We start from the raw sequence: 17,078 nt of genomic DNA on the forward strand, positions 1-17,078 counted from the left end.
ATGTTTGTATTGCCTGTACGCGCCGTTGTTATCAGTTCGTTTATATTCCGCCCAACAGTGCCTTTTGCGGCTTAGCAAACGACGAGTGCGGTTTTTGATGATTGGAGGTTGCTTGTAGCTTTTTGGGACCATTTGAGGAACTGAATGCTCAGTAGCACATAAGATCGTGTGCAGTAAAAAATCCCAATGAGCATCCACTTCAAGTTGAGGGTGAACATCCCAATCCACCTGTTGTAGATAGTCCTGTAAAGCTAACACATCCAACCGTTTGAAATTCCAGCGCTTGTTGCTAGTAGGATATCGTAGCTCCGTTTCGCTGACAAAGCTGAATGATAAGACGGCGTGATCACTTTTCCCCAGGGGGGCCAGGATTGAGAGGTCGTCAACTAGGAATTCTTCATTTGTGAATACCCAGTCTAAGCGCGACGGCGTCTGACTGTTTCTCCAACGGGTTGCCGACTTCACATTTTCAAATAATCCCAGGTCGCCGATAAGGTTGAAGAACAGAGCTTCAGTAGAGTTGGCACCACCAATGTATGTATGTTCCACGAAGTTGATTCTAGGGAGATTGAAGTCCCCTAGAATCAGGATATGAGAGAATCCGAGACGCGTAGAGCGGGTTAATCCTTCCAGCAGACGTTTGTCATATTCGATGTCGGCAGTGGGCTTCCTGTAAATGACCCCAACTAGACACCTCGAGGTGGTAGACAATCTTACTGAGCACCATACTGACTCATCAAGATTGTGAAACTCTTGGTTGTGAAGTTGGTGCGCATCCAGGCATGACCGTATGTATAGTGCTACCCCACCCCCCATTCCTGTTTTTCTGTCGTTGCGAAATAAAGACATCCCAGTTATTGCTAACTCCTGGTCCGTAAACTGAGACGTTATCCAAGTTTCGGATATTCCTATCAGATGGGCATCATTAGCGTTGCTAAGTTCACGTAGCTCATCCATTTTGTTCGGCAAGCTCGCGGCGTTCGTGTATAGGCAGTTTATGCTTTCAATTTGGAACGCGTGAGCTTCTTCCTGTTTGTCTATAAGAGCCGTGTGTGAGTGGACAGGTAGCCTACCTATACGATGTTTACCGAGTTGGTAGTCCCTGTCCTTTACACGTATTTTTTATGATCAAGACAGTCCACGAGTGGAATTGTCAGCTCCAGCTTTCGTTTGTGCTTGATCCTGCTGTCGTGGGGCCTATCCGGATGCATATGGATGCCAGTTGGCAACCGACGTCTATTGGCACGAAATGCTTCCAGAGTTGCAGCCGCCATGTGGGAGGAGGGGAAGGTTATCTTCAACAGCCGGGGCCTAGAGTCTCCGTCTCTCTTGGCTAGTCGCATTACCTGTTGGGTCAATATGTTCTTGAGTTTTAAGGAATGCTTGATGAATTTCCATTCCCGAATATCAGAGTTTGCTTGAGTTGGGTCCATATTTTCCGGCACACCTTGCACAATGATATTTCGTCCGCGGAAAAACGCCTCGCGAGATTCCTTAGGGATGTTCCGGATGAGGTTTCGTTCAGAATACGGTATGTCGGGCAGTATTCTTACGTTCCCATCGGACTTAAGTAAGTGACTGGCTAGCAAGACGTCCACTATGTCGGAGGCATTCTTAAGTGTAACACGAAGCAGCCTCGGGTGGTTTAGGTGGTTAGAGTCCTTCCCCCGAGTGGGCCGTGTGACGGTCAAAGGCTCTATTTTAGGGAGTTCAAGCCTCTTGTTTAATTCTCCCCAGAGCATCCTATCGTTTTTGTCCTGCAAACTGAGAGGAAGGTCGGGGTTGTCAATAAGGTTCATGATTATGACAGAGTCGTCACGAACCGCAATTGATTTCCCAGGTTTTCCAGGGCGTCTAGGTTTGGTATCTTGTTGTTTGGATGTCGAGGCGCGTTTTCGATTCCTGGGCTCAGTGATGACCGGGCGGACAGTCTTGGGGGTAGACTGTGCAGCCAAAGCATCAATTGATTTCCGCACGATACTTGGGACGTTCAGTTTCGGCGGGGACGCTTGGGCTTTATTACTCCTGTTAACGTGAGTCCAACCACCTACAGGGTTTTTGGGAACCACTGTCTCATTCAAGGACCGTTCCCTGGGAGACCCAAGTTTACTAAGGGAGTCGATGACAGTCGATGTTAAGATGGTGCTGAGTTTCAGCACATCATCACTCGTGCTGTTAACAGCACCGTCGATAACTGACCTGTCAGTATCCTTTTTCTTATTTGCCCTATGCGTTCCAGCTTTGTTACCCGTCGTGATGCTATCATTTACCAAATTCTTAGACAACTTATCTCTCAGACCTGTCAGTAAAGTAATGATAGTACCCAACATAACTACCGTATCGGTGTTGCAGGTAACACATACCCACCTACGATCAGACTTGCTGAGTCTGCTATAGGCTGCTGCTGTTAGATCTGTACATGCCTCGTGGAACCAACCTTTGCAGTTGTCACATTGCATGCCAGATGTAACGGCAAAACGGCAACCAGGTCTTTTGCATGAATTTTTCATGGCTAGTGATTTAGACTGTCTTAAAAATACAAGCAGTAAATTTAGGACCGTTAAAAAAAAAACACAGTAAACAAAAACTGGCGAAAATGTATAAAAACAGTTAACAATAAGCTAAAGCTAGCCTTTACGTGAAAACTATAAAAAAAAACCGATAGTGAGCTGAGGCAAAACCACAGTTAACTATTAATTTGAGTGAAACACAGAAAAAAGAAGTAATCTACCGAACGTATAGCTCAGAATAGATTCTTTAGATTGGAAATGGTACTTTTGTTGCGTAAGAACACAGCAAAAGTTTGAGAAATGTAAATCACGTTAGGACTAAACTTCCCGTTCGAAAAGCGCGCGTTGTGGGGATAAGTCTTCAGTAATAAGGACACAAGTTTGTTGGACCTGTGATAATTTACCCATCTTGTTTTCTGGTCGCGTTTCAGCAAATTTTTTAAAATTTACAATTATGAGTTTGACTCCACATTGTCATGCTGGGCATTTTAGTCATTGACTACTAAATGGGGAAATGAAACTTCAATTTAAGTCTAAGGGACAGCGGATTTCAAATCTTTTTTGTAAGACTACAGAGATGGTCTGTTCTTCAGAAGAAAAATATGATACATTATCACTTAAATCGTTAATAAACATACGGAACGGCAATATGAGGTCACCTCGCGTCCTACGGTACGATAAGAGGTATGGTTTGGTCATTATTTAGATCTTATCGAAGGGAAATTTAAAAGACTCTTCTCTTGCTTTGTTATCTTCAGCTGCTGTTCATTCCTCACTCACAATAAGTTGTCTTGGCATGAATACCTATTTACAAACACATGTTCCATGTGAGTTAACTGAATGTATATTCTATGTGATCCACTAACTTAGGCTGAAATATTTTACAAGTAATTCACCTACTAATCCAGTTAGATTATCCGCTCGGTATTTAAGCACGATCTGTTTCCGTCAATGTTTAAATATAGTCTAGTAGTAGCATCTTTCTAATTCCTAAGGAGACGGGTCTTGAAAATTGACATATGTGGTGACATCGTCATTGTTGCAGAAGTAATGTTCGTAAGATGATGATGGATAGAACCCAGCAGGACCTGGCGTTGCACTGGGTCTGAGAATAATGCTCAGTTTAAGAATAGCTTCCTCTGTCACATGAACACGTTCTATACCTGGTATCTAAGTGGTGTAGTTATAACAAGTATTGTTAACAATACCCACCGAAATAGTTTGACAATGTCTAAGCTATGGCTAGATGTTTTTAAGCTAGTATCACCTAATTTTGGTACAACAGTTACAGGGAAATATCATCACAACTTTAAGTCCTCTGTTTTATTCACGAAAACAATCGATTTGAGCAGTTGTGGCTATCATATATGAAATGTTTTTCGTAAATGGTGAAGCATTTAGTTATAGTTATTTTACGCATATTTAGGATTTTTCGATATTCACACATGAACGATTGGTGGCCTGAAGACGAATACAGGACCCGAAAGTGTTTCCTACGCCTCAGCAGCTTTCTAGTTTCTTCATCGATCCTTGATGGGCAGTCTAGGTGTTGACCATAAGGTTATCGGTGATATTGAGGACTGGAATAAAAATTTAAACTTGTCCCATTCAATTGGCTGCCTAATCTTTCGGGATGATGCAGTTTCCAATTGCCAGAATGTCAGCTTGCCAGACATTTGGACGCGGTGGAAATAATACTGTGTATCATGTGTCCTAAACCTAATGTACGATACATCGTGATCACTTTTTGCTAGCGAGATGATACTGAATTTGAGTAATGTCATTCCACTAGTATGAAAAGTCAGGGTCCAGCAACGACGGTTTGTGTTCAAAATCAGTGTGTGTCAGTCCTGTGGTACATGGCATAAGTACACAGTGAATAACGTTCCACATCAAAGTGCTGTCGAGCATCAATCTGGAGTTGTGAGCTCTATCCAGTTGATAAGAAGCTCTTAAAAATGTCCAACGATGGGACAGTGATTTGCCTTACTCCAAGAACGGTTATAACTCAAGAAAAAGTATTCAGTAAAGCAACAAGGATCATTGTAGATCCATTCTATCTTCACTAATCCATGTCAAAATTTAATTGTACGACAGGCTGCCTCACCTGCACCCCTATCATGCTCCTCTGATGTGCTCAGCTATGCACTGAAGTTATCTTTAGCACAATATAATTCCTCCTCCCTAGTGATTTATAACTATATCACCTCTAATACAGATGTATCCTGCAGTGGTTGGGGAACAGTTTATACCTACGATAAGCCACGTTTCTGTGAAGGCAAGTATGTTGAAACTTAATCCATCGATCGTCAAACTTAGCTCGGATGTTTTATTTCTCAGACTACGAGCGTTCGAGCAGTTCACATTTAAGGTATATTGAGTACATGTTCTACTCATAAAGGTCTCCGAGGCATTGGCTCTTAAGACCTATCTTAAGGTTTTCTCCGATATTTGGCTTTCCAGTATCTAACTCACAAAGCTCGTACTTGATTCGACCCTCAAGTGACGATCTACTCAGATAGGAATATTCAAATAACTGGTTTCGTACCCGCTATTTATTATAACGTATCTTTACTCGTAACTTCTGAGTACTTATTTCGAGACCGCTATTTGTTCGGTTTCGGCTGCAACCCGCTTACTGAGTCTAGTTACTTTTGAAATATGTATTCCCTTAACCTTTTGTGGTGGTACATTTATGATGCCAAGTTAAACTAACTCCAAATGGTATGCATGTTTTCTGGCATGGTAATTTTCTTTTAAGTCCCAGAGATTCCAAATAATTAAACTAAGAACGGATTTGATTTCTTCGAAAGTCATGTTTGTGGGTTTCGATTGTGTCATCTTTTTCTGCCTGTTTATTACTAAGAGATCGCTTTTGGTTGGTTTTAGATCACAGTTATTTTATTTGAGCAGGTCGCTTACGACAATATTTGGTGAGATAAAACGTTTTTCTGTCACACTAAGTTAAAGTCTTGTATTAATTCAGGTTTTCGGCGGAGTATTCTGCGCCTCAAAGTATGAGTTTTTCAGAGACTTATCAACTAAACGGGCGTGGGCTATGACTTTTTACCTTATCTTTCTTTACGCACTATCCTCTATCTACCGTCAGCCGGAATAGCAACATCTGGATTTCATGGTAAGGTGGAGGTTTTATTCTAGTCTTCAGGCACTACTGTTAAGTCTTGACCACCAATACACGACAGTTGCTCACCCTTTAATTGTTTTAAAAGTGATTTCCCTTTTGGACGTTTCATAAACGGGTATTTGGCACGTCCTGTATCACCACTAAGTACACTGAAAGTCTTCACTGTCAGTACGCATGTTACCAGTCTAGCCCTCATCTACTTTTATTGTGATCAAGGCCAGAAGGCCGATTACCTCCTCAATCAGTGATGTCATACTTGAACAATAAAATATATAGAGCCGATGAGAACTGAGTTTTGAGCATTATTTTTATGTGGTGTTATTTAAACGGGTATACACTTTTCGCACTAATCGCATCACATTCCTTCTTCCGCATTGAAGAAACAATTTGGTCACCCACATTCCTGAGTAGAGCAGACCATTTTAAAGGAACTTAAAGAACAATCAAAAAATACACAAGATAACTACTGGTGTGATAACCAACCACAAAAGAATAACTCATAACGGATTTGAGGAGAATGCCGAAACTTAACCGCAGTAACTCAAGCTGGAGTGGACAAAAATGCTTTTGGTTCAATAAATATAAGACAGAGTTAACTCACGAAAAATAAAAATCACTAGGATCATAGGTTAAAAGAACTAGTTAAGTGTTCACGACTCAAGAAACAACGGAGATTCAATCAAACTGAAAATATTGGCAGAAGTTGCTGGCACTAACTATTACGGCCTTTAATTTACAATCCGGAGATTCTAATTAGTTTAACATTTCTTTCAAACCTAAGATGCTTTGACCCTCTGTCTGTCATATATTCTTTGATAATTACCCTGAAGTCTAAACAAAATCACCAGACGCTGGGATTATTTCATATATAATTTTCGCAAACCATATATTGTCATGACCTTCGTTGGTATACGTCAGCCAAGCAAACTGTACAAAGTAAGGTATATATCAACTGATGAAATCACAGTGTTTATCTTTTATAAATATGTATAAAACATTTTTCTAAAAATGATAGGGGAATGTTATATGAACAACTTGATGTCCTTCATGAAAGTAATCTGCAATTTTGTTTTTTAATGATGGTTACTTCCTGTCAAATAACATACATTCAGTGCTGGATGTTTTAATATATCCCCATTTCTCAGATTAACTAATATTTTCAAGGAGAAAGCAATTTCCACTGTTAGGAATCATCAGATTTCTATCTTCACACTCGTTTCAGACACTACAATTAACTATCTGTGAACAAACACAACAGGCTGATCTGTCAAATGCGATCTAAACTAACCAAATTTCGGAAAAGCTATCAATCAAATAAAACCAGTGGTGTAGACAAACATTTTTCTGCATTATATGGTAATAAAAAGTAAATTTATAATACCCTGGAACACTAGAAAACTTTCACTCTAGAGCAAGATCACTTTCCAACTTAGTCACTGTTCAATCTATTTATGTAACAAATAATCGAGATTATACATCGTCTTACCGAATATTAAGGAATTGTGGTTTGATTTCATTTTCACCTCTCCGTAATATTTCTTTAGATATGATCTTTTCAACTTGGATGGTCATTACACCAAGATGAAATGTATTTATGTTAACGTTTAATTGACTTTCTACGTCGATATGTTTACTTAGCCCTATATGTAGTTTCTGTAATTTACAATTTGTAAGCGACTACTAAGCAATGGAAGTAGTTAGCTAGATTGAATTTATTCCGCATACATTAATCTTTTAAGTTACTTAAAAAAATAGTATATATCGACATTCTATATTATTTGGATAAGAATGACATCTTATATGGAGAATGACAATATACTTAAAGAACAAATAATCATACTGTGGCTAAAAGAAATATTAATGATTCCCGGATCTAGGTTACACGAATATCTTTGATAATAAACAAAACATTTAAAAAAGAGATGTCTACTTAGACAAATAGTAAACAAAGAGTACAGAAATTAGATTTTGTATTGTACATATGTAATGCAGTGCAAGTTTATTGATCGGATGTTTTTATTATGTCAGCGATCTGAAAAATCCCTAATTTAATTGAGTACGTAGTCAAAGTTGAGCACTGTTATGCAATCTAATAATAAAACGAGGTAGCTGCTCAGTGTCTCTTACTTTTTTAATTGCTCTCTTAATTGGTATCTGTCTTATCTGTTAAATTGTTTTATGCAATGAAGTTATCTAGGTCAATGTAAAATAATTTGAATGAAGCCATTTGGTATCTACAAATGTTAGTATGTGTTATCTAAATAATGTTCGCCGGAATAATAATAATCATAACTATGAATTCACTTAGTATTGTTTGTTTGAATCTTCCCATTGATGTTTTAGGACTGCAACTGTTCAGTCTCTAATTGGCATATGTGCATACTGTGCGCATTGCCTCGATATAGCCTAAATTCACATGCATGGTAAGCATAACTATGAACCATTTACATCTCACAACATAGACAAACTAGAAACAATAATTCACATAGTGTATAGTTAAATTATCGTCATTTACAATTTATGATTTCTCCTCCTTGTTTTATCAATAATTTATAATTTACAGAAAGTAAATTTACCCGAGAGTTCAATGATGAATACTTGGAAACATCTTGAAAGATTTGATCAACACAATACAATACAACATACAGGTATTACGTCAATTCTCACCATTCATACTAAATATAACTTGAATAGGGAAAAATAACTAATTTATCAATGATAATAGAACCATTTGTTTGTACTACTAAATGTTTCTCAAAGAATAAATTAATAATAAGGATAAGTAGATCATTTGAATTTTGCGATTAACTTTTCCACTAGGCAAAAAAGTTTAGATGGTGTTATTTATAATAATAATAATTCGAACAACAAAATATCACAAAATATGCTGTAAAATACGATTATTGTAACATACATTTAGATTAGTATACATGTATTCACACTTAAACTTGAAGAATGATACAACTACGCAAAACTATGTATATCCTTTGGAGAGTACTTCAACTGAGCTTTAAAACAAATTCAAAGATATAAATTGAAAACAAACAAAAAGGAAGAGAAGTAGCTACAATAAATGAATGTTCGATGAAGGAAATCAGTTGACAAATCAACAAATAGAATATGAACGAAAGGAAGTAACAACTAATTTCTAAAAAAGAAAACCCAGGGGGAAATGCTTTGATATTATCCCGAATAAGAATGTTTCAGTGACTACGATAATGATAAGATGGAAATTCTACAAGTAAATGAAAAAAAAATCGGGAACAGGAAAGTGATTTATATATGTATATATATATATATATTATATATATGGACAAGTGTGCATGAAATACAGCCTTGTGATAACTAGTTACAAATAGGAGAAATAGTGTATGTTGATAGTGATGATGACAATGATCATCATAATAACTGCGTAGAACCAGTTTTAATCTGGATAAAGTAAATAATCTGTATAATGAAAAGAGTTGTAAAAATGAGAAATTTCTGACGAGATATTGACATTTGACCAGTGGATATTTTTCTTACTGGTTGTTGATGATGATGATGATGATGATGAACACCAGTTACAACAGCCAACTGAACAATTTGGACAAAATTTTAAGGTATGTGAATTAGTTAGTTCACATGCAACAGTAACAGGTGGATTGATGGTAGTTATAGTAGGTCTAACACTGAATTAAAAACAAGAATAACAAACGAAGGGAGGAATAATTGTAAATGATAATTAATAAATTTATAAGGGTAATAAATTAATTGATATTTCTGTACTGCAACTTTCATTATTGCATATGAAATATTTTCTTATATATGAATAGCAAGCTGTGTTACAGTTACGAAAAATAACAACTTCTATGATAAATGAAGATAACTACATAATGCAATGAAAGACTGAAAGAGAAATCTAAAAAATGGTACACTTAAACACAAGCCTGTATTTGTTGGGTTACTTCAAGTTTATGTAGAAGGATAATGGAATACACCAAAGATAAATTGGCTTCTAAACAATATGAGACAGGCCGATATTTAAATTTTCCCTAGTTATTGGACAATCTAGAAATGCTAACTAAAACAATTATTTTTGAATTTGTGTTATCAGGTTACAAAAGTGGTTGATAAGACTGGCGTCACTATTTTTAGTCCAGTTTGACTACTATGGATACTTTTAAATGTTTAACCAACCTATTGAGATAGAGGATGGAGATAAAACTGCTTAGAGGATAGTGTAAGATACTGAACAGGTAAACTTACAGTTCACACGTATTTACAAATAGACATCGGGGTACTGTTCTTCGTAAAATGAATGATCTTTTCATTCATTAAACCTCGCTTATACCTGTAACTAACTTACCACACAATCTTAGAAAACTAGCTAATTGTCTGATTGGTTTGGCAAATAAACAGACAGGAATGATTGCCAAAATGTTAATCTCGCAATTAGTAATCACTGAGAGTCAGTGGAAGTTTGTTACTATTTATAGACTAAGTATTTGTACTTTAATCACACACTGATTAGGTGCCTAAGAATATATATTGGGGCAAAATAGCATTATTTGGGAAACTTATCTATGCTCGAACGTAAGATAGAACTATTGATTGAATTTAAGGGAGAACTGGGGAATAAACTGATGACAACTAAAATTAACTCTTATCTCGAGATTATCTGGCGGGGTCATTAGTCAGCTGAATAAACAGATGTGAAGACAGTTAGTGATGTACAAATGACTTCCACAGCCTGATCTGAACCAATCGATACAGAAACACATATACCAGTTGGTCATAAGAAGAAAGAGAAACAACTTGCATAAAAAATACGAATTTATCCAATGACTGATATCAACGATGAGCAGTAAAAATAAAAAAACATCGGTGTTAAGGAGGAGCTGGAAGTTGTTGAGGTTTAACGAAAATACTAGTTTCAACAGGATGATCATCAGTGAGAATGTAGCAAATGAAAACAATCATTTACAGACTATTATTAGATAAATCTCTCAAATCTCATGTATTGACGAATATCAAGGAGGTAAGAGTATCATAATGCATCAAATTAGGTAACACGTCGAACCCATTTTTAAGACGCTTGATAGACAGAAGCGGTGATTATTTGAACTTAAAAGCAACTCAGCCAATGTTATCCAGGCCACAGCTCAACATCGTGGGCGCGATATATAGTCACTTAGGCTAGCGGACACATTGAAACTTGATCGACAGAATTCTATCAGCACTGAAGAAAAACTTGACATTAAAGCGGTCATTACTCATTGATCAATCAATTAGAGAAAACTTGAATGGAGATGAAAAGTATGTCTCTGCCGGAAGAAAAGACTAGGCATCACATCAACGAAATGTAGACATCAGTGCATTTCAAAACACCACCTAGCTCATTTGGAATGCAACTGTTGCGGCTTTGTTTTGTACAAGCAATAGCTATATATAACTTTAGTACGGATCTACTCGATATTTGAGATTTACAAACCCAGAACTTAACAAGACAACCTCGTAAACATAAAATGAAACAGAATTATGCAGAAAACTTACAATTCAACTCCAACAGGATTCCCATTATAAGAATCTACGTTCAATGTGTTATTCATATGACCATTATCGCCATGGTAACGAGATACTCTCCACAGACTAGTTTTACTAATATGATTATTGGCACACAATTGTAGAGTTGGACAAGATTCAAATATCGCTAGAAGTACATTACGGTTCAAACCGAACCACCATGGATTACCAGGACCAGATGATAACGAAGCATATAAGAACATACTAAACAATACAGGTATACAAATTATTAGTGCACTGCTTTTTGAAGCAGAAAGATAACCATCTAATCTTAAGCCTAAAAGGATTAATGAAGTACATAAGAAAATAACTATTAGCAAATGTGAAGCATAATAACAAACAGATAATCTACGTTGAGCTACAGGAATAAAGAAGGCTGTAAAGTATGTGATTAGTGCAATAGTTAAACCAGCAAAACAAAATAAAAATCCCATTGCTAATAATATAAATGATGGGATAAAAGTGACAATCCAATTCGAACGTATCCAATTGTCAAGTCTAGCAATTAAAAATAATAATTGTAATAGATTAGCAGCGATACATAATTCTAAGGTAAACGAGCATGCATGACGTGAACGTGGTATGAAAACAAATGAATCTGCATTATTGTTGGTAGTAGTATTATTGTTGATAGTGTTGGTACTAGTAATGGTAGTAGTAGTAGTAATAGTAGTATTACCGGTATTGTTATTTAAGGATCGTGAATGATGTTGTCTTCGACGTCGTGCATTTGCTGTGAATGTTGCCCTTGAGTCGATCATAACAAAAAGAAATCCAAACACACCCAACGCACCAACAACTAGTAATGGTGATAAAATAGTTAAATAAGTAAGATTAGATGATTCAATTGATAAATGAATGCATAATAACACTTCAGAACATGTGATAAGAAAGTGAAAAAATGCTGATACAGACATTGCTTGAATGTAAGGTAGAGCAGGGTCATCACGAACAAGAAATGTACTATGCTCTGAATCATCGACACGAATTCTCCAACGTTTACACCATACTATTAAACCAACTAACCAGCCGACAAAAACAATTGTTTTCCACAACCAAAGTGGTAGAAATATTGTCCAGTAAGGAATTATTAAGACATTATCCATCCTAGCCGCAATTAATAACAGCCATACACTAACACATACACTAATACATATTGTACCTTCATTAAGATTTTCAAGTGCTTTTTGAAAAGAAGACATTTCATCAATTGATAAAATAATGAGTTGTTACGGATTTTCAAATCTACTGGCAAAGATTCATTAAAACAGATGAAGCGTAATACAACTGGACTACTGTTAGTATTATTTTCACTGTTCTAATAAACATTTGAGTTATCTTCATTCGACATGTACATTGTAAAACCTGAAATAAAAATACGATGAATAGTATATATTGCATATTTTTTCAAAAAGAAAGTAGAGAGGTCAGTCCAATGAGGAAAATATAATTCCACTAATCAACTGAATGTACTTGACAAAAGGGTGATTAGTCACACTAAAAACCAATGCCGAACATTAAGATAACGATGTGCATTTGTATTATTACGGTTTAGACGAGTATAAAGTAAAACTAACCATAAACGCTGTGGCCTAGAACCAGAGAAATGAACCTGTATTTAGAAGAAAACTTGCACTAGATTGAACATGATCGATTTTGTTATCTAGGGCCTGTGCTGATTTTAAACAGACATATAACCCCAGTCTGATGGTTATTAACTTCATATACACCTAAAAAAGATTAATCATTGTCTTTATAAATTACTACTATCTTAGTGTAACGCGACTACTCTTACATAACTCAGTGTCCTTATTAGGCATTAGCTTGACTGGTATGGTACAAAGCAGTCGTTTCAGTTACTTCTATCCCTACCAAGACGTTTTATCATTTATACTTAAGATTTTCGTTACAGCAAAGACCTCAGAGGAAAAGTATTTATTTATTCATACAAAATCTGGTTCAACATAATACCATAAAAGGTAATGCATCACGCTAAGTAAGAATAACAATATGGGTATATTTGAATAGAATGAAAGGAAAACACAAAATATTCAACAGTGCATAATAAGCGAAAACAGTTAACAAAAATGTTATTTATTTATTTGAACACATAAATATTAGTACAAGAGGGCATCAAATACATATGCGCCACATAAGTCACTTGATTTGTATATGGGCTGTGATACTGCCCTGGTATCATCAGCTCACAATAAGACAGCATTGACCTCATACTTGAGATCGAAAGGTCTCTTCTCAAGAAACATATCCACACCACTACTACCTCCTTCCATCAGAGCTGTTTTCAGAATGTCGTTGTTGGCAATGTTGGATCCAATAGGAAGTAGCCTCATCCCGAAATAATTATCGTGTAGATAACTTGGGCCATTTTTGAAGATTGTGACGATGATTATCCCATAGCAAGATATTGGAACATTTTATATCCCAATCTCTTCCAAATAACCAAGTCAATCTACTGACTAGAATTGGGGCAGCGTCAAAAGTACATAAATAGCTTGGGATCAGGGTTTTTCAACTCCGCCAGGTTGATCATCTGTATCCTTCAATTTCAGCCGATGCCCTGAATTAAAAGCTGATAATTGCGCACAGTAACAAAATCTTACTTTACATAGCGCAAAGCTTTTGATATTTTACCACAATAACCAACGTGAGTTAAGATTAGTGGTTGCTGAGTATGAAATGAGATATGAGCTATCTAGTGTAATTAAGGATTCAAAGACACTCACAATGCATGTATTGTAAACAGATGTGTATTTATTTATTTATTTAAACACATATATATTGGTACAAAAGGGCACCAGATACATATGCGCCACACAAAATAATGAAAGTAGGAAGAGAAGGGATGAAAAGATAAGGCGGACTGAAATGTACAACCAGGAGACTCTTTCAGTTAAGAAAGTTAGAACCATTCTTTATGTAGAAAGTAAAAGAAGGTTGCAGCAGGATCGCCACTGGCTTCTATTCTGAGCCATATCTGATAACGTCTCTAGCCACTGTGTTGCACCATCTCTCGGACCCCAGCCAGGGAGTCGTGAAGGACCAACAGAAGCTAGCCCTTTGCAGCTTTCTTTCATGCCACGACACCATGTCATACACTGACCTCCTCTCCGCTTTTTCCAACCAGTCCCAGGGTCGGCAAATAATGCACGACGTGGAAGTCTCTGGGACGACATTCGTAAAACATGTCCAAGCCACCGAAGTCGGTGTTTCAAGATGGTGACACCAATTGAATTATCGTCTCTGCGCCCGAACACACGATGCTGAACCTCTGCATTACTAACATGGTGTTGCCACTGGATGTCAGAAATCCTTCGGAGACAACGATGATCGAACACAGAGAGTCGTCTAACATCCTCAACTCGGAGAGGCCAGGTTTCACAAGCATAGAGCAAAACTGCTCTCACCGACGCGTTGTAGATCCGACCTTTCACAGTCAGACTAACATCACGAAGGCGCCAAAGATGGCCCAGATTGGCATAAGCCGCTCTGGCTTTCATTATACGTGCATCAATCTCATCACTCACGCCACCACCAGCACTTATATAGCTACCTAGATACACGAACTTCTCAACTACTTCAATCTGCTCACCATCCAGGGTGAGTACAGGATGAGAATCCTGCCAGTCTTGTAGGAGTACCTTGCACTTGGAGGGTGCAAAGCACATGCCGTACCTGCGGACACTGATTGCCAACTGATTAAGTGCGGATTGCATGGCTTGAGCATTATCGCACAGTAAGACAATATCATCCGCATACTCAAGGTCGAGAAGTCGTTCTCCAGGCAACATATGCACACCGCCATTACTTACATCCATCAGAGCTGTTTCCAGGATGTCGTCGATGGCAAAGTTGAAGAGGAATGGTGAGATTGAGCAACCCTGTCTAACCCCACTGCTTGAATGGAACAATGGAGAGAGGTGGTTGTATGCCCTCACTCTGCCTGAGGTGTTCGTATACAGGGCCTTTAAGATGTTAATGAACTTCTCAGACACACCCTTCTTCAATAGACAATCCCAGAGAACAGTCCTGTCCAACGAATCGAAGGCCGCCCTGATATCAAGAAACACTACGATTGTTGGCCTGCGATAAGTATGACGGTGTTCTAACATTTGGCGGAGGGTGAAGATGTGATCAATGCATCCTCGACCAGAACGAAAACCAGCCTGCTCTTCGCGAGTCAATTGTTCTCGGGTTTTAAACAACCTACGAAGAATGTTAGAAGCCAATAGTTTGGACGCAATCGAAAGTAAACTTATCCCCCGATAGTTATTGCAGGAACAACGTGAACCCTTTTTAAAGATAGGGACGACTATCGACTCATTCCATGATGTTGGAACACTTTCTTGTTCCCAAACCTTTCCAAACAACACAGTCAATTCCTCAGTCAGAAGGTCACCACCATCTTTAAAAAGAGCCGGAGGTAAGTCATCTGGGCCCGGTGATTTGTAACGTTTCAAGAGTTGGAGTTCCTTGCGAACTTCCGCCTCGTTTGGTGGATCAGTCGTCACCGGCCATGGGGGGCAGAACAAGCTGGTTGATGTTGCCGGAGCAGCAGGCCAGTTGAACTGCCCTTCGAAGAATTCCGCCCATCGTCCAAGACGTCGAGAGATATTAATGATTGGCATCCCATCATCCTCGTAGATTGTTTCACTCACACCAGACTTCTTGCTGCCAGTGGCTCGGATGAGTTGGAAGAGCTTCCGGCAGTTACCAGATGCAGCCGCTGCTTCCATCTCATTAGCACGCTCCGACCACCAGGCTTCCCGGTCCTTACGCAAGCTTTGCCCGATTTCATTACGTAACAGCCTTCGTTTGTGGTCAAACTCACGGTCACCCGGAGTAGACCGACGGGCTTCCATCAGTTGTAAGGATCCAGAAGAAACCCAGTGCTTGTAAGCGGGACGTTTCGCGAAGCCGCAAGCGGCTTTACTCGCCATTTTCATGGCGTCGTGAAGAAGCAACCAATGCTCATCTATACTTTTCGGTGGGGTGGTAGCTAGCCTAGAGGCTAGCTCCGCTCGATACTTACTTGCAACAGAAGTTGCAGCCAGTTTACTAACATCAATCCGTTGGTGGTGGTTAATCCTTCGGCCACTGAAAAGTAAGGTGAGATTGGCGCAGACCAGGGCATGATCAGACTCCAGATAGGTACTCCAAAAGGAGCGGCAGTCTTGTACACAACCACGCCAGCGGTAGCTGATCGCGATGTGATCAATCTGAGTCCGGGCTTGGGATGCAGAGGGAGGACACCAGGTGGCACACCGGCGATGACTGTGCCGGAAGTTAGTGCTGGCCAGAAACAGGTTGTGGTCTGTGCACAGTTGCAGCAAACGGTCCCCGTTATCTGTCCTGCGACCAACAAGTCCCCATCGGCCACCTAAACGACTCTCTTCTGTGCCTAGACGCCCGACTTGTGCATTCAAGTCTCCGGCTAGTACTACAATATCTGTCGAACGCGCTTTCTGGAGAAGAACTGTTAACTGATGGTAAAACTCATCCTTGATTGCATCCGGGCTGCAATCTGTCGGGGCATAGGCGGAGATGACGAAAAGACACCGTTTCTCACGCCGATTTCTTCTCACTTTGATGGAACTTTCTAATCTAACAGCACATAACCGACTGTTAGTGGGGATCCAATCGATTAGTGCTGCCTCAGCCCTAGCGCTTAGTGCGACACCAACGCCAGCAAGACCAGACGAAGATGCCACAGGGTCCCCGGATAAGCGCACGTGGAACAAGCTTTTCGAGGCGACAGATGGAGAGCGGATTTGTAGTACTTCACTAGAGTCTTGAATACGGGTCTCGGATAGACAACAAACATCAACATTAAGACCTTC

General features: G+C 38.8%; 1 protein-coding gene across 1 annotated transcript; it reads right to left on the reverse strand.

Annotated features, from left to right (window-relative positions):
• Positions 1-9,079: 9,079 nt before the first annotated feature.
• Smp_210330 (hypothetical protein) lies at positions 9,080-12,422 on the reverse strand (the record flags this gene model as incomplete). The annotated part of the gene is made up of 3 exons (XM_018795571.1): positions 9,080-9,326; positions 11,191-11,818; positions 12,005-12,422. The coding sequence occupies 3 exons, from the start codon at positions 12,420-12,422 to the stop codon at positions 9,080-9,082; spliced, it is 1,293 nt and encodes a 430-aa protein (XP_018649871.1).
• Between the last annotated feature and the right edge of the window lie 4,656 nt (positions 12,423-17,078).

This window comes from Schistosoma mansoni, chromosome 2 (assembly GCF_000237925.1).
Source record: "Schistosoma mansoni strain Puerto Rico chromosome 2, complete genome".
Taxonomy (NCBI): Eukaryota; Metazoa; Platyhelminthes; class Trematoda; order Strigeidida; family Schistosomatidae; genus Schistosoma; species Schistosoma mansoni.